Source organism: Plecotus auritus (assembly GCF_963455305.1).
Source record: "Plecotus auritus genome assembly, chromosome: 7".
NCBI classification, from domain to species: Eukaryota; Metazoa; Chordata; class Mammalia; order Chiroptera; family Vespertilionidae; genus Plecotus; species Plecotus auritus.
The window spans coordinates 78,005,658-78,024,576 of NC_137774.1; the positions used below are offsets into that span (position 1 = coordinate 78,005,658).

Below are 18,919 nucleotides of genomic sequence, written 5' to 3' on the forward strand. Positions count from 1 at the left end.
CTGCACAGGAGCTGAGCTAATGATTCTGCTACCATCATGATTATCACATCAATCACCAACATCACCACACCATCATCATCAGTCATCTTTATCATTAACATTCCTATCAATGTATGTTTCTATCAGAGATGTATTTTCTATGAATTGCTTTTATTAAATTTTGGAAGTCTAGAAAAATTTTTGCAGAATGTTGCCTTGCAGGAGAGCACTGGTTCAATTGCTATTCTTTTTGAAGTTGGGCTGATGTTACAACTGAAAACAAAATAAACAAACAGTGCAAGACAGAAACACACACGGAAATAACATCACTTATTTTAGTTTGATGTGTTTATTTGCTAAAGACTTACTATATTTTCCCCACTGTGACCTAACATATTGTACTGTGTGGTTATCTAAAATAGTCACTATGCATGATGCTAGATGATAATTTCAAATCTTTTATAATGGCTTAACTTTCCCTCTCTATGGCTCACATAATTTGAGAAACTTAATGATCATTATATAAGAAAACAAATTAAATTTCACACAGACTCTGCTAAGGTAGTGATATTACCAAACCTATTTACAAAAGGGCACTTGACTTTGAATGTGGATTGTGGGAGGGGAGAAAGGGAAGGAAGAGAGGGAGAGGGAGGAAAGAGAGATGAGCAATGTTATTTACAGGGATGGCAAATTTCTTCCAAAATGCCTAAGTACAGACCCATGCCTAAAAAAAAATTTTTTTTTAATCTGATTCCTCTCTGCCACAAATCTCTCAGCAAACTATGCAATCAATGCCATGTGCTTTCAATTCTGGTTTTGACATTTCTCTCAGATTCCACTGCCACTGATGTTGCTTACACCTACATCCCCTTGAACCTGAGCTACTTAAATAGCCCCTTAGAAAAATTTTCTAAAGATTTATGCCAATCACCATTTTATTTCTGAAGAAGAAACTAGTTTACGAGGTTCATATATCCCGTCTTTACGACTTACTAGCTCTGTAACCCTGAGCAAGTTATTGAATTTCCCTGGGCCTCATTACCTACATTTGTAAAACAGAGTATAGTAATATCCATATTACAGTGTTCATGTGAGGATGAGTTTATGTATTTGAATGCTTAGCACCATGCATGGTATATGATCAATACCAAAGAAATGTTAGCTATTACTATTATTATTTTTATTTTGTACTCTCATAATCTGTTTTACAGTGCCCAAAAGATTACTGAATCAAGTCCTGTAGTCTGTAATTTCAATTCCAGCATGGTCCTTCATGTCCATAATTTCCCTTAGAACAATCTGTATTCGTTTTCTATTGTCATATAACAAATTACCTCAAATTGAGCTACTTGAAACACACCCCTTTGTGATTTCATGGTTCAGCAGGCTCAGCAGGGTCTCAAAAGGCCAAAATTAAGGTGTCAGCCAGGCTGGGCTCAAGCTTGGAAGAATCAACTTCCAAACTCATTTAGGTTGTGAGCTGAGTTCAGTTCCTCAAGGCTGCAGGACTGAAGTCCTTGTTTCATTGCTGGTTATTGCCCAGAGATTAAATTCAGCTGCTAGTGGCTACTCACATTCCTTGTCATGTGGCCCTCTCAATGCTCAAAGCCAGCAGTCATTCAAATCTTTCTCATGCTCAAATCTCTCTGACTTCCTTTTCTGTCAGTAGTTGCATAAAAGTCTCTAGTTTAAAAGGATCATGTGATTAGGTTAGGCCCACCCTAATAATCTTCCTTTTGATTAATGAGAAGTCAACTGAAAATACCCTTTTGCTATCTAACGTAATTACTGAAGGCATATCTCATCATATTCATGGTCCCACTCACTCTCCAAGGGGAGAGAATTATAGAAAGGTGAGGGTTATTCAAAACACACAGCTATGTTTCTAACACACTGAACTCTTCCTCAGATGGGCCTTGGGCACTCTTGCCTCTGGACTTTGAACTTCAATGTTTCTCCTAAATGGAATGGCCTTCCCACACATGTTCAGAAGTCCAGATCATGCTTATTCTCTGAGAACTTGTTCAAATGAGCAGTCCTCTGTATAGATGCCCATGTCCCTTCTGCCTACATTTAACAAAGCTATTCTCTAAATACCAGAGAGTTTTATCAGAAAATCTTTTGTGGCACATTTCACATTATCTCATAGTTATGAGCATTTACTAGTGCCTTATTATACTTTAGTTATCTTAAAAGCTGGTCCATGTCTTATTGCCGCCCTCTACAATGACTTGGACATAGTAGGTACTCAGGAAATTTTGTTGAATGGAATAAATGTGTGAATAAATAAGAGTTATATATCCAAAATTCAACATGCTCTGTTTATGGGAGACAGAGTTAACTGAAAAAAATTTAATAACTCAATACTTATTGAGGACTCACCAGGTGACAGGATCTAAACTATATCCATAAACAACACTTTATTTGACATTGCTACTGTCTCATTCATCAGAGATTACTCAAAGTACAAGGAGACTCTAATTTCCTTATTTGCTTGTCTCCCATATCATTTCTCTTAAGCACTGCCACTAAACAGTGTATTGCAAAGGAATAAAGAGGCATAAAGACTAAAAAGCAAGAACTGTTGAAACTAGGATGACCCTAGATAAAACCATTTTTGTCAGGGTTACAAGGAATAAATCTGTGCCCTAAAGCAGTGGCTTTATATCTCTAATGGACATGAGAATCACTAGGGGAGCTTATGAAAAAGCAGAGACAGAAATGATTATTCTCTAGGTTTGAGGTAGGGCTAAGACTTTTACATCTTTCCCATGGCAATTCTGATCTAGGAAGCCCAATTGACCACACTTATGGAATGATCACACTAAATTATGTTCCTCATTTAGGGGAGTTCATAAAAATGTTTTCATTCCTTCTCATATTCTTTCTACAAACTTTTATTGAGTCTCAGCTATTGAGCACCAGACATATAACGGTAAAGGACAAAATGAAAACCTGAAAGCAAACAAACGGTATTCTTTCAGTCACAGCCAGAGTTCATGGCCTCATCAACAGGCTGCCATTGTTTTTCTAAACTAAGTGAGCACATAGTAGAAGCCATAATATGTTTCTGTCCACTTGTAGAGTATGTAAACAATGCAATTCCTTTTCAGCAATCCACACAAATGTTCTACCAATTGTCATTTATTGGTCTCAATTATGATTTTCCTCCATTTTTCTTTTACATAATTATTGGAATGTGTGTGTGGAAGCAAAGTACAATATTTGAATAAATACTTCAATCCTTTAGCAGGATGAACATTTCTGCAGGTTATTGATATCACACACCAACACACACACACACACACACACACTCACACACACACAAAATCTTTGCACATTCTCATATTCTCATGTGTTCTGGGCCATTCTGGGTTAAATGTGGTAGGAGAGTCATGGAGGGGTAGTTAAAATACAATGATGTAGAAGGGAGGGAGCTAGAGCATTCTAGAATTAGAAAGCACTTGGCCCCATGCACATACCATTGTTGGTGAAAGTCTCACTACATCTGATAACATGTTGCTATGTCACAGTCAAAACTACACATACACTCCAGAGACCAACCTTAGCTTTTTCTAAGGTATCCTTTATCATATCTGTCTTAGGAATTCTTTAACTGGCATTACTTCATAATGCACAAGACATAAAGGATAGGTACAATCCCCTTCTTTAATGAGTCAAATTGAAGGTTGGAATTACTCTGTCCACCACGAAAGACGGGGCCTAGGACATGTGATAAATACTTATATCCCGAGCTCCAATTAGCTGATTTGGGTGGAAACTGCTCTACCCAGTGAGAAAAAGGAAGTGGATTTCATTTTAAGGGTAGGAGGAACTCCCTTAATTTCTCCTTTTCCTACTACCAGGATGATGTAGCAATTAGGAATGCAGCCTTTGGGTTCAGGCAGACCTCTTTTCACATTTACTCCCATCACATACTAACTGAGGGATCTGAAGCTGGTCATTAGCCTCTACAAACCTGAATTTCCATTTCTGAGTCAGGGATAAGAATGCTGACTTTAGATGAGTTATTGACATAACAGAACAAGATTATGGATGTAAAATTCTCAGCATACTTCTTGGTTCAGAGTAGCTCTTAATAAATTACCAGAAGTTGTATAGAGGTCCTTCTTTGCACCAGAAATAAAGCCTTGAGGTAGAGCCAAAGAAACATGAAAGCAACAGACCTATTCCTGATGGGTCTCCAGTCTAAGCTGAAAAGAATATTCAAGCAAATAATTACAGTGCAAGCTGTTTCCACTCTTGGGAGGTCTGTAGAAATGAAGTAGAAAGAACTGAACCCACTTTGGATTATGCAGATGTAGAATCAATGGATAGAATGTCCTTGGCAAAGAGGGGGAAATGTTTAAAGGGACATGAACATCAGGACATGCTATGCATGAGCAGATGACAATTGAATAGGAGGGCCTGGGGGATAGTGAGAGAATAATAAAGCTTTCTGTGCTGGGACACAGGAAAATAATCATATTCATGAGATAAAGATGATGACTTTGACTTTAGACAAGATGGAGTTGGAGGTCAATGGACGATACATGTGGGCATGGTCTGCAGCCCAGTCTGGAGATCCAGGGATCTGGGCTGGAGGAAGGGACCACAGTGTGGAAGGCAGCTGAAATCAAAGGCACCAGTGAGAATGTAGAGTGGTGAGAGTGAAGACGGAGTAGACACATCAGAGCAAAGAGAATGGGACACTTTGTTCAGGAAGGCATACTTAGGGATGTACCTTATGTTCTGGGGCATCTTTGTCATCATTAATTAGCACTTGTCTAAAAAACAAGAGGGTTGTCTTTCTTTAATATTTAAGGTTTTTGTCCTATTTATGCTTGAAGTTAAAAACTGCTTTTAAAAATCTTTCTTTACATGCATCTTTTGGTCTCTAACTATATATTCCTTTTAAAGCTAGTCTGTATGTCTATACAAACATATACAGTATATATACATTTTTTAAATTTTAAACAAGTATAGCCCTAAAATGCCAAATAGGATTATTTCCAAAGCATTTTTTCAGGTATTTAATAAATTGATCTGGCTTGAAAAAATCCAATCTATTGCTCAAGGACCAACACCAATGTCCCTACCCTTATGAAGATTTCCCCAACTGACCTAATCAAGTTCATCCCCCTAACCCCAGAGATGGCTCAATTATGAGCTACTTGTGGAGAGGGATGGTTTCCTACTCATCCTTGCAGCAGCCCTGGTGCCTGATGGAATGTTGGTCATAGAGTTGGCATGGAGGGGATATCGGTTGTCGTGGCCTGGGTTGACAATTAGCTTGCATCCAGAGTATTGTTTTCAAGCATCTCTTGGAAGTGTTGGACCACCAAGCTCTGAGGCAGAGCAAAACCAATGAAGAAAAGTTGAGGCAACAGGCACGAAAGCCCTGGTTTGCAAGAGAAAGCCTCCTCAAAACAGTGCTGTGTCTGCTGAACACAGGCAAGCATTGTGCATAGCACTGGATTAATCCACAGCAGCCACACACAAAGGCTCAGCAGAAAGCAAATTCCCTTCTAAGGGCTTGTCACCTTTTGCAAGACACACTCATTCCATGCTGCTACTTCCAGTGACGCCACTGGGTAACCTCAGAGATGAAAAGACCCTCTCTGTCCCAGAATAGCAGATCTCCCCTTCTGCGGGCCTTCCCCTCAGCTGACCTGCCTTACCAAGGTGTGCTGCAAGGGGGCAGGTTGAAGGAAAACATGCCTGGTATTTACCTGCTCCACTGGCTTGCTCTGTCTTTGAGACAGAAGTACAAGAAGTTATGTCTGAAGCACTGGATCTCCTGAGTACCAAGAGAATAGACCAGCTACAGGAAGCATTTGTACATTCTAAGCTCAACTCAGCAGCAATTCCCGGAGCTGCCTCTTTGAGAAATTGCTGTATTTCAACAGAAATTTGAAAGAGGACACAGAAAATATTAAAAGGACATTTTCTATATCAGGTAATGGAGGATATCAACGGTAGCCTTCTTTTATGTGATGTTATCACTTACCCTGCAGTGGCCTCCCTATAAACAGGCTCCCTGGCAAATAAGCTAGGTCCAAAGGCAAGAGCAAGATTTTATAGGCGTGAGTCACGCCTGACCTGACCCAGGACTGGTTATAGCCAACCAGGGAGAATGATTTTACAGCTTTAAAAGGGATCCTCAGATTGTGTAACTACAAAATGTTGAAAAATAACCCCAAACTCAGTATCACAGGCAGAAGGGCTCAAGTTCTGTACCTCCTATTAAGGGTAAGAAAAAAATAAAATAATAACCTGCGTTTTGGCTCTGCATATGTAAGATGAAAGAAAAACCAGAATCTGAAGGATGAGTGTAAAAAAGCGAGGATAACCCTAGCCGATTTGGCTCAGTAGATAGAGCGTCAGCCTGCGGACCAAAGAGTCCCGGGTTCGATTCCAGTCAAGGGCATGTACCTGGGTTGCAGGTTCCTCCCTGGCCTGGGGCCCTGGTTAGGGCTCATGCAGGAGGCAACCAATTGATGTGCTTCTCTCACATCGATGTTTATCTCTGTCTTTCCCTCTCTCTTCCACTCTCCCTAAAAATAAATGGAAAAATATCCTCTGGTGAAGATAAAAAAACAAAACAAAACAAACAAAAAAAGTGAGGATAAGGAAACAATTACAAGCAATAATAATGACAGTAATACCCCAAGTCCCAGATGCATAAAGGAACCCACTTAGTATGGTGGTAGGGTGGGCCACAGGGCACAGTAGACGAAAGAGAGGAGATGACAACTAGGGACCTTAACTAGAATCCAATGCTTCCCTCACACATCACAAATGTACACAGAATTGCACCCCACCTCCCTCCACACACACTAGAATCTAATTTCCATGAGTACAGAGATTAATTTTTTGTCTTTGTTGCTCACTGATAGATTTCAAATCTCAAGAATAGTGCCTGGTACATAGTAGGCACTGAATAAATATTTGTTCAATGACTGAATAATAAAAGTTGTCACTCAGTACTTTGGTGTACCACCTGAAGGAAAAATAAGAGTAGGTATTCACTAACCAATGGCTAATGTTGTTATAATTAGTATTCATTTCTGGGAGTTAAACATGAAATTCAGTAAACATTGGTAGTTAAATGTACTGAGTATCACAATTTGAAAGGTTTAAAAAAATTTTTTTTATTAAGGTACAATTATGTACAATAAAATAAATGTCTCTTGTGTGTTAGTTTGATGCATTTTGATAAATGTTCAAGATAGAGAACACTGTCATAAATCTAGAAAGTTTCCTGTGCCCCTTCTTGTTAATGATCCATCCTCCACAAAAGCAGCTATTTTTTAAAATATATTTTTATTGATCAGAGAGGAAGGGAGAGGGAGAGCTAGAAACATCAATGATTGATAGGCTGCCTTCTGCAATGCCCCACACTGGGAATCAAGCCTGTAACCCAGGAATGTGCCCTGACTGGGAATTGAACTGTGACCTTGTGGTTCATAGGCTGATGTTCAACCACTGAACCACCCTGGCCAGGCAAAAGCAACCATTATTTTTCTATCTAATGCCATAGATGAGTTTTCCCTCTTCTTGACCTTCACAGAAGTGGAATCATCCTATCTAATAAAAGAGTAATATGCAAATTGACCATCACTCCAACACACAAGATGGCTGCCCCCATGTGGACTAAAGATGGCCACCACAAGATGGCCAGCAGGGGAGGGCAGTTGGGAGGGACCAGGCCTGCAAGGGAGGGCAGTTGGGGGTGATCAAGCCTGCAGGGGAGGGCAGTTAGGGGCAAACAGGCTGGCAGGGGAGCAGTTAGGCACCAATCAGGCTGGCAGGCAGAAGCGGTTAGGGGCAATCAGGAAGGCAGGCAGGTGAGCAGTTGGGAGCCAGCATTTCTGGATTGTGAGAGGGATGTCCGACTGCCCGTTTAGGCCCAATCCCGGTAGGATCGGGCCTAAACGGGCAGTAGGACATCCCTTGAGGGGTCCCAGATTGGAGAGGGTGCAGGCTGGGCTGAGGGACACCCCCCCACACCGTGCACGAATTTCGTGCACCGGGCCTCTAGTACAGTATAATCTTCCGTGTCTGGCTTCTTTTGTTCAACATAATGTTTTTGAAATTCATCCACTCTGTTGTGGGAATTACTAGTTCATTCCTTATTAATGAGCAGCATTCCATTTTTGAATATACCATATTTTATTTATCCATTTCCTTGCTGATGGACATCTGAGTTCTTCTTGATGTTTTGCCATTATGAATAAAGTTGCAATAAATATTCTTATATAAATATTACTTTTGGGTATATGTTTACACTTCTTTGCAGCAAATACCCAGGAGTGAAAAGGCTGGATCATAAGGTTTGTCTACATTTTACTTTATAAGAAACTGCTAAACACTTCTCCACTGTCACTGAAAGTTTACATTCCCCCCAGCAATCTGTAAGATATTCAGTAGTTTCCTATCCTTACCAACACTTGTCATTCTTTTTCATTTTAGCCATTCAGGGTGTGTAAAGTGCTATCTCACTGATGTCAAAGATGTTAAGCATATTTTCATGCTTAAATCAATTTCCCACTTTTAATTGTCTTTTTTTTTCTTTTCATTATTGACTTAAGTTCTTTATATATTCTGGATATGAGTCCTTTGTTCAATATATATATTACAAAATATATATCCTATATAATAAAAGACTAATATGCAAATTGTCCCCTCGACCAAGAGTTCAACCGGAGGTTAGATGACTCGCTATGACATGTGCTAACTACTAGGGGGTGGCGCGGAACATGAAGGGTGACAGCGACGCGGTGTTGGCAGTGGGCTGCAGTGGAGGCACTGCCAGCCCAGAAGGGCCCTGAGGAGAGCGGAACTGCGGTGGGATGGTGGAGCAGGTGAGCGGGCTGTGCCAGGCCAAGGTGGGTGCGAGCAGGGCCCAATTGCCTCACAGATAGCAACCAGCAGTGGCTGTGTGGGGCGGGGCCACTGCCTGCCTACCAGGAGCTGAGGCACCTGGGCAGGGGCCGAATGACTCAGGTGGAGGGGGGCAGGTGGGGGCCCCAGGACACAGGTGTTGCCCAGGGCCCAGAGGTCAGCTAAGACCTGCCCTTCCATGCCAGACGCTTGTGCTTTGCTCACCAGCCAGGCCTAGGGACCGCACCCATGCATGAACTTCATGCACTGGGCCTCTAGTATATATATAAAATGTTTTTCCCAGTTTGTGACTTGCCTTCTTCATTTTTAACATGAAAGTTTTAAATTTTGATGGAGGCCAATTTATTACTTTTGCTGTATGTATATTGCCTTTTGCATTCTGCTTTCTCAGATTACAAAAATATCCTCACATATTTTATTCTACAAACTTTATACTTTTAGCTCTTACATTTCAGTTTGAAATTTATTTTTTATGTATAGTGTGAGGTCAATGCTTATTATTTTTTTCATTATGGATATTCTATTGATCTAGTACCATTTATTAAAAAGACTTTCCTATTCCTCGTTGTCATAAATATTCACCAAACAATTTGAATGTATATTTGTAGATCTATTTTTATTATTTCATCATTAGACAATATGTCAGTTATAGGGTTTTCATAGATAACCTTTATCAGATTGAGAGATCTACCTTCTTTATTATGAATGGGCATTGAATTTTGCCTAATGCTTTTGCTGCATCTATTGAGATGACCATATAGGTTTCTGCTTTACCAATCTTGCATTCTTAAGGTAAATTTCACTTATCCACGATATAGTATCCTTTTTAATATATTGCTGGATTATGACTAATAATTTGTTGAAAAACTCTGTGTAGTTTGGTGTTATACCTTTTTTAAAATCTCTGGTAGAATTCACAGTGAAGCCATCTAGGCCAGGGTTTTTTGTTGTTGTTGTTTTTTTTTTCCTTGTTGTTTAAATGGGATGGTCTTTAGTTATGAATTAAATTTCTTAGCAAATTTAGAGCTATTCAGATTGTCTATTTCTTTTTGTGTCAGTATTGGAAAATTGTGGATTTTCAAGTAATTTGCCCATTTATCTACATTGACATATTTGTTGCATAAAATTTTCATAATTTTAATGTTGCCCGGCCAGTGTTGCTCAATGGTTGACCATCAACCTATGAACCAGGATGTTAGGGTTCAATTCCCAGTAAGTGCACATGCCCAGGTTGCAGTCTCAATCCCAGTAGGGGGCATGCAGGAGGCAGCCAATCAATGATTCTCTCTCATCATTAATGTTTCTCTCTCTCCCTCTCCCTTTCTCTCTCTGAAATAAATAAAAATATATTTTTAAAAAAGAAAAAATAGCCCTAACTAGTTTGACTCAGTGGATAGAGCGTCGGCCTGTGGACATAAGGGTCCCAGGTTCAATTCCGGTCAAGGGCATGTACCTTGGTTGCAGACACATCCCCAGTAGGGGGTGTGCAGGAGGCAGCTGATCGATGTTTCTCTCTCATCCATGTTTCTAACTCTCTATCCCTCCCCCTTCCTCTCTGTAACGAATCAATAAAATATATTTTTTAAAAAAGAAAAAATAATTTTAATGTCTGTGGGATATGTAATGTCTGTGATGATATCACCTCTTGCATTTTTAGTATTGTTTTTTAGTACTTATGTTTTCCCTTTTTTGTATGATCATTCTTGCTAGGAATTACAAATTTTCTTAATCTTTTCGAAGAACTCGCTTTTGGCTTTGTTAGATTATGTCTACATATTGTGCTCTACTTTGTCAATTTTTACTCTTATGTTTATTATTTCCTTCTACTTCATTAGTGTTTACTCGTTTTTCTAGCTTCCTAATCAAGAAGCTTAAATCATTGACTTTTCATTTTCTTTTTTTTATTATAAACATTTAAAGCTATGAATTTCCCTCTTAGCACATCAACTTTATTGTTCCAATTTTGATATGTTGTATTTTCATTGTCATTCCATCAAAAATACTTTATAATGGCTTTTTGAATTCTTCTTTGATGCATGGGTTATTTATAAGTGTGTTCCCTAATTTTCAAACATCTATTGATTTTCTAGATATATTTTTGTTATTAATTTTTATTTTAATATTGTGGTGGTCAAAAAAATGCATTTTGGATTATTTCAATCTTTTAAAATATATTTAAACTTGTCTTATGTAGAATTGGTCTAATTGGTGAATTTTCCAAGTGCACTAGCAGGAATGTGTGTTTTGTAGCTGCCCTATGTAGCAGGCAAAGTCTTCCAAAGCTTCCTCATTCCCTTCTGGGAATCTGTCCTTATCCCCTGCCCAACCCCACCAAAGTCAATGCTATGGTTGTACAGTATTTTCTTCTGACCTTGTTAACTATAGTACGGTACCCACACTACACCTGGTGTCTTCCTGCTCCCCTAGAGTCTCTCAGGTCTCCACCCGATGAGCAAACTGGAGATAAAGCTGCTGAAGTAGTTTGGGGTCATGCATTGCTTGTCAAAAAAGACGAGATAACAATATAGGCTTCCTTTTCAGTCTCTTTTATTTCATTCTTCATGTGATCTGGTGGTGACTAATTTGAGAGTTCAATTATGGGGGAGGAGAGAGTGCAACTGGGACAGATATTGTCATTGTATGCATGGCATCAATTGTAAATCCCTGTGAAATCCCCCCTCTCTGGCTCAGGACATGGTTTATATGGTATGTGAGATGATTGTCTTCATGCACAGTTATTTTTTATAACTAATATATATGTACTAGAAAATGTACTTTACAAACAATATAACCTTCCTCTTCAACCTATGCTTTATAGATGCGGCACACTTAAATTTTGGAAATTAGTTGATTTAAAATAAAAGACTAAGTAAATGAAAATACAGGGGTTTCAACCATATGCTTAAATGTGTAAACATGAAATTATGAGGTTTAGGCAAACTGGCGTGATCACTGCTATAGAGTCAACATCTGCTACTGCAATGATCTGAACAAAATCTCACCACCTTGGAATTATCCTAAATCCTTCAAGGACCCTTCCTCCTGAGGTTTGAGACCCGGCATAGAGAACAGCACACAATTAACACAGTGTACCCGGGGGAAGCAAACATTGCACCTTACACTATTTAGCTGCCTTGTTGCAAAGGCAGCTGCATGGGATGGGACGTGGAGTGGCTCAATGGGAAGAGATTTGGAAAAAGAAGTAATTCAAGCCCTTGGTTTCCCAGGCTCTCATCCCTCCCCTGCATTCAGCACACAGGACACTCACCTTTTCCCACTCTCGGTCCTTGTTCAGCACAATCACCACCAGCCTGGGGTGCACCTGGTAGCCCTCCTCAGTGAAGGACAGGTCTTTGCCGTCCCATGTCACATTGACCATAAATCTAGAAAGAGGAAGAGAGATAGACAATGTTTTTAGGGAAGAATAAGAGATGTGTCAAACCAATGAGTGGAGGCCACCATCAGGGTAACACTGAAAAAGTGTACACTCACGACGCCATCCCCATCTCAAGCAGCCTCTATCTGTGGAAGGATTAGTATGCATGCCGGCACTGCCCCCTGACCAGGCGCTCTTTTCCATGAGCCTACACTCATCCTCAGAATCCCCAATCCTGTACAGGCTTTAGTGATCGACTGTAATTAGCACATGAATGGAGTCTTTCTGTCCTGCCAGATCCATATACCTTGTTCAAACGACCTTAAAAAGGATCGGAAAGCATGTTCTATCGTGTTTTAACAAGCTTCCCTAAAGGAAACTCATAAACCACATGATCCACAACTTCAAAGACATGATTTCCCCTCCATTCATTATTCATTCCACTAATATTTATTGAACATTTGCTACGTGCCAGGACTCACCTAGTTGGTTGGGGATAAATAAGGAAACAGACATGATCACTCTCCTCATGAAGCTTCTAGTCTAAGGGAAAGTATAGGCATTAATTGATTAATTACAGATCTATGTCAGCGTTACAATAGCAAGGTGGGTGTGCTAGGTGAAAGTGAAACAAGAGTCATCAGACAAGACTTCTGTAAGGAAGTGCAGCTGGCCCTGAAGGATGCGTCAGCATTAACTAGAAAAGATGTAAGCATGTTCCAGGCAAAGGGAACATCATGTGCAAAAGCCCTGTGGTAGTGCATATGAGGGACTGAATGTAAACCTGTGAGGATGAAGCTGAGAGAGACAGGAAAATGCAGGATGTGGGGTGCCTGAGATGATGAATAGGAACAAACAATGCAAAGCTTTTCAGGCCATGTTAAGGAGTTCCATCTTGTTTTAAAATAATGGAAGACAATGAAAGTTTTAATTAGGAAAGTGACATGATCAGACTTTCCTTGTATAACATGACTTGAAGGCTGTGTAGAGAATGGATTTGAAGGGGACCAGAGTGCATATAGGGGGCTTGGTTACTGTGTACTCATTAGCCATGTTAGATTTGATGTTGGCTTTGGTCCTGTTGTGGCCCTGAAGAAAGAGAAGGAAGAGTAGGAGCAGCAACAAATAGGACCAATTGGAGGTATTTGGTGATGGATTAGATGTGAGGGTGAGGGAAATAGGTTATTAAGGACAACGCTTCACTATCTTTCTTATATAATATCTCCGCAGTCAGCTTTTGGCAGAGGTATTTTCATTGCAGGTGGCATCTGTCTGTCTTACAACACTCCTATCACCACCACTCCTCAAAGCCATCTAGCCTGCAGTAAGGTTGACTCAGGTGAGGAGGCAAGGCAGGGCTCATATCCCAGCCTTTGGGTTGGGAGTCCCCAAAGGTCCACATTTTCTTGCAGCTTGAGAAAAATGTGATGTTGGTAACAACTTCCACAAAAACACACCACTAAGCAGACACTCAATAAATAAAGTATGTTGGATTGAAGCATTCAAAGACTTCCCAGACAGACACAGTATCTCCAATAATAGTATTTTCTTGGTTTATATTCCTTTGACACTAAAAGTAGATAAAGTAGTAAAATATTAAAGAGGAATACTAGACTACAGAAAAATTCCAAAAAGACAGGTTGACCTAACTGGTCTTCCCTAGGCCGTCATGCTGCAGGAGATCTGGCTGTGTTGTGTGTGGGGAGAATGGCAAGATAAAGAAACGGGGCAGAGTCAAAGAACAAGGACTGTGTATCCATTCAATGCACTAGATGCGTCATTTGGGGGGTAGGTGTGGGGTGTAGGTGGTCAAGTAAAAAGGGTGGACATCTATAATACTTTCAACAATAAAGACAAATTTTAAATAAATAAAAAAGAAAAAAAATCATGTTTTTAAAGACAAGTTAATGGTATGGAAAAAATGCGCAGTATTTAATGTTAATCAAGCAGAAAAGAGGATAAAGATAGGGCTTGTCTGTGCATAGAAATTTTACAGATACGTTTTATTTTCTTTTGTGTATCTTTGTAGTCTCCAAAGTTATGCAAATACTTTCCATTTTTAACAAAAATACTGTTTTTAGCATAAAGCACTGCTCTTTTAGAAGAAGCAGCAGAGTAATCACTATTTTATTGGGACATTTGAGGCATCTCAGATCATTTTCTAATAAGAACATTTATTGATTCAACAACTCTTTACTGAATGTCTATTATGTGTCAGGCCTTATGGTGAGTCCTATAGATACAGAAATTAAAAAAACACAGTGCCCGTCTGCCCTCTTACCCACATTCTTATAATTCAGTAACACATACACATAAACAATGATAGCACTAGAATGCCGCTTGTGTACTGATGGACAGTAAGTGTGGTAAGTTGTGAGAACATAGAGAATGACCCCTAACTCAACTTAAGGGATTTAGGGAGGGCTCCTGGGGAATTGTGAGGAGTGAAGGGACTGAGAAGAAAAGGATTCTGAGCAGGGGAATAATCTTAAGAAAACTCAACAAAGTGAGTGACACATGCTAGAGGAAGTAGAGACCAGCTTAGGAAGGCAGTGGGATTTGTCTGGAGAGAATCTCTGAAGCCAGATCATAAGGGACCTTGGATGACACCCTGAGGGTTTGGATTTTGTTCAGAAGGCTGTGGGGATTCATGAAATGTTTTAAGGGGAGGTATGATGCACTCAGATGTGTTGCCAATAGAAGCATAAGTAAAAATGCTTCTTTGCATTTGAAGACAACTTCAACATTTTTGTTTATGGTTAAAAAACATTCATTATCTCGATAATCAGAGCTGGGTTTTTGTTGTTGTCGTCATTTTATCCTTTGCTGCTTCCTGGCTGTATCTGATGAACTGAATGGATGTGGTCCAGGCAGCACATTCAAGGAGTGTTCCACTTCACACTCCCTTACTGAGATCCTTGAGAAGACAATTTGCATGGATTGGGAATTTGGTCAAGTTCCTCATTACCAGCCAGCTTTCAAAATACTAACTGGGGTCTAAATTAAGCTATTTCCAAGTTAACTATTTTGGTTTTATTCCCCATGGTTATTTTTGGCTCTATCACATTATCTGGCACACCACTGAGCAGAGCGAATGTTTGGTGGTAGAGTGTGTTGACAGATCATCTCCAGAAGTGCCATCCATCCATCCATCCATGACCATCAATCCCTCAATACATTCATCCACCCATCTAATAGACATTTTGTATAGCTACTATTTGTCACAACCCATACCAAGAACCATGCTAGGAAAATAGTACAAAAATAAGCAAATATACAGGGTGTCCCAAAAACATGTATACATGCTTTAACGGCTGATAGCTTAATTGATGTTTCTTTCTTTTCAGCCGGACTAATCTTTGAACAAAGGAAATTCATCCTAAAATGCTACTGGAAGTTTGAAACTCAGTTGAAGTACAAACACTGCCTTTATAATTATTCAAAGCTGATAACTCACTTAATTTTCATTCCTTTTAAGGTTTAACTGATTTGAAATAATGGGTGAAGCCAGACTAAGCTTTGAACAAAGGAAATTTATCCACTAGACTTTTTTATGGGGATACATAAAACATAAAGTTTACAATAAAAAACTGGAAACAGTTAACAAATTAAGGGCACACAAATACCAAAAGCAATGATTCTTGACATTTGTGATTCCATTGCTTTGTGTTATCAGCAGTGCCTGGACCAGAATGACCATCGGTGTTGACAAAAAAAAATTTATTCATTTCTGTAGATTCATTTAAATTTTGAAAATGAACTGTATGTTAATAAACACTAACTTTGTAACCATTCAAAGTGTGTATGCATTTTTAGGAACACCCTATATATCTGCAACAAATAATTGCAATAAAGAACAGTAAGTGTAGCCCTGGTCAGTGTGGCTCAGTTGGTTGAAGCATCATCTTATGCACCAAAAGGTGGTGAGCTCAATTCCTGGTCAGGCAGGGCACATACCTAGGTTTTGGGTTGGTGGGACCATGTGCAGGAAGCAACTGATTGATGTCTCTCTCTTACATCTCTCTTTCTCTCTCTCTCTCTCTCTCTCTCTCTCACACACACACACACACACACACACACACACACACACACACACACATTTTCTCTCTCCTTCTTCTGCCTAAAATCAATTTTAAGAAGAGCAGTAAGTGTAAAATTACAGATATGTACTAAGTAGGTTGGTAAAGAACATAAGGAATAGAGTGGCAATTCTATTGTGGAGGCCAGGCTAAAATCAGGAAACAGAGTGGCAGATGTTTGGGTTGTGTTGCGAAGAAGAGCAAGGGCTGGCCAGGTGAACGGCAAGGAGATGCACTGCATGGAGAAACTGAAAAGTCAAAGGCACAGAACCATGAAACAGGACAGAACTCTGTTCATGGAATTTCAACATAAAGACTCAGAGGGAGACCACTCGTGTCCTTTACCTGGGCTAGAGAAAATCTGTTACCAAGCCACTTTGTAGCTGCTCCCAAACTCAGAGTTAGACCAGATAATTCACTGAATTTCTTTTTTATTTTAATTGAATCCAATGAGCTCCAAGCCAGGTGTTGCTTATCCAACACTTTGAGATAAATAGCGTTCAGGTTGGATCTACCTAAAGCCCTCATTAGGGTGAAAATGAAAAACTTTTCAATCATCAAGAGGTTTGGAAATATTCCATATGTTATCTGTTTGGAAAAGGCAGACCAGAGAACAAATGTTTTCGGTTTGACTTAGACATGTGTCTTGGAGAGAGTCATTCACAGGACTATGTTGTATGAATTAAAGGTCACGGTCACCACTTTAATCACGGAGCCAGCATGTGCTGTTGAGTACCCAGGTACCTAGTTGAATTTACTTAAACCCCTTCTTCTTTAACTCCCAATCTCTATTTCCTCCACTCATTCCCTTCTCTCCCATTTGTAGTGCAATTAGATGGAATTAGCAGGGTGATTATTTAGATGCAATCACTCTTCTTCAGATTTTATGGGAACAATTATATGGAAATTCTCATGCTTCAGATTTTTCTGTGTTCCTTTAAAATTAAATATTCTGGATCAATGAGTCCAAATACTCAGTGTTAATATTGTCTTCTTCCTTCTCTTTCTTTTTTATTAAGGATCTTCAGTTCCTTGGGAGAAAAATACAACACTCTAACACAAATTTTTGCTGAAAGGTAATTTCATTATAAAGTTGGCAGGGAGTAAGTACCTATTACCTTCAATTCCCCCATCCAATTTCTAGGAAGGACAATCCATATTTCCTTGGGCTTTCTTCCCATTTAAACTTGTTCCAAAGCAAAATTCTTTATTAGGGAAATATCATTGCACACCCCATTGCTTAGTTCCCATTAACACCTGCTGGGCACTTGTATAAAACAGTAAAATTTTATCACTGGTTTGTTTACTTCTCAAAAATTGATGATAAACATTTAGTGACCAGATAAAATATGAGAAATTCTGGCTGCTGCTAAGCTTCAAATTACACTTTTAAAATTTCTATCAGGAGCAATAAATACATGAAAGCAAGCTGGGAAAATGTAGAAGGGGGGGCCTCTGAGAGTTTGCAGAGGGTCCACTTCTATGTCATCATCACCCATTGATGGTAAAGTGTCAAGTAGTTGTGTTTTATAGTTAGTGATATACCCAACACTAAATCAAAAAGTGTGCAAACCTACAGGGTGGGGCAAAAGTAGGTTTACAGTTGTTCGTATGGAAAATAACAAAATAATTAATAACTAATAATCTATATATATAAAAGCCTAATATACAAAGTGTCCCCTTGGGAGTTCGACAGGGAGACCGGGAGTTCGATCACTCACTATGACGTGCACTGACCATGAGGGGGCGGCGTGGAATGAAGGGAGGCTCTGGCTGGCGGCCAGTGGTTGGGGAAGGGATGTCCCGGCCAGCAGCCGGCAGCCGCTAGGGACCCTATCCATTCATGAATTTCATGCAGTGGGCCTCTAGTACAAGAATAAACTCTGTGTCTTGTATACCTACTTTTGCCCACCCTGTATATGACTTACATACAAGTTTCCTTTGGTATCTAGTCTTATGAATATGAAGCTAAAGTCCAAGTGAAAGAAACATTACTTGCTTGCAATTCGTGCCCTATGATGTTGTGTGGGGATCAGAAAGAACACTGAGAAACAGGCCATTTTTCCTGTATAATTATGACTATCAAAAATTGGGCCAGAATGTGCCGAAACCGGTTTGGCTCAGTGGATAGAGCATCGGCCTGCGGACTGAAGGGTCCCGGGTTCGATTCCGGTCAAGGGCATGTACCTTGGTTGCGGGAACATCCCTAGTGGGAGGTGTGCAGGAGGCAGCTGATCGATGTTTCTCTCTCATCAATGTTTCTAGCTCTCTATCCCTCTCCCTTCCTCTCTGTAAGGTATCAATAAAATATATTTTTTTAAAAAAAATTGGGCCAGAATGTCATGTTCTCTCTAGACCTGCACTGTCTAATTTGGTAGCCACCAGCTACTGAGCACTTGAAACATTGTTAGTCTGAATAGAGATGTGCCATAAGGGCACGATACATACTAGACTTGGAAGACTTTGTATTAAAAAATTGTTTAAAAGAGTTCATGAGTAATTTGATATTGATTTCATGTCAAAATAGTTTAGACATATTGGGTACAATAAAATCTATTACTAAAATTAACTTTTA

The 18,919-nt window shown here is 39.6% G+C and overlaps 1 protein-coding gene across 2 annotated transcripts in view; it reads right to left on the reverse strand.

Annotated features, from left to right (window-relative positions):
• The window catches only part of GRIN2A (glutamate ionotropic receptor NMDA type subunit 2A), a 389,186-nt gene that overhangs the window by 102,670 nt on the left and 267,597 nt on the right, over nt 1-18,919 (reverse strand). For both annotated transcript variants that reach the window (XM_080677101.1, XM_080677102.1), the window contains one exon: nt 12,158-12,272. In XM_080677101.1, coding sequence (XP_080533227.1) covers nt 12,158-12,272 — 115 coding nt within the window. The remainder of the gene's footprint in view (nt 1-12,157; nt 12,273-18,919) is intronic.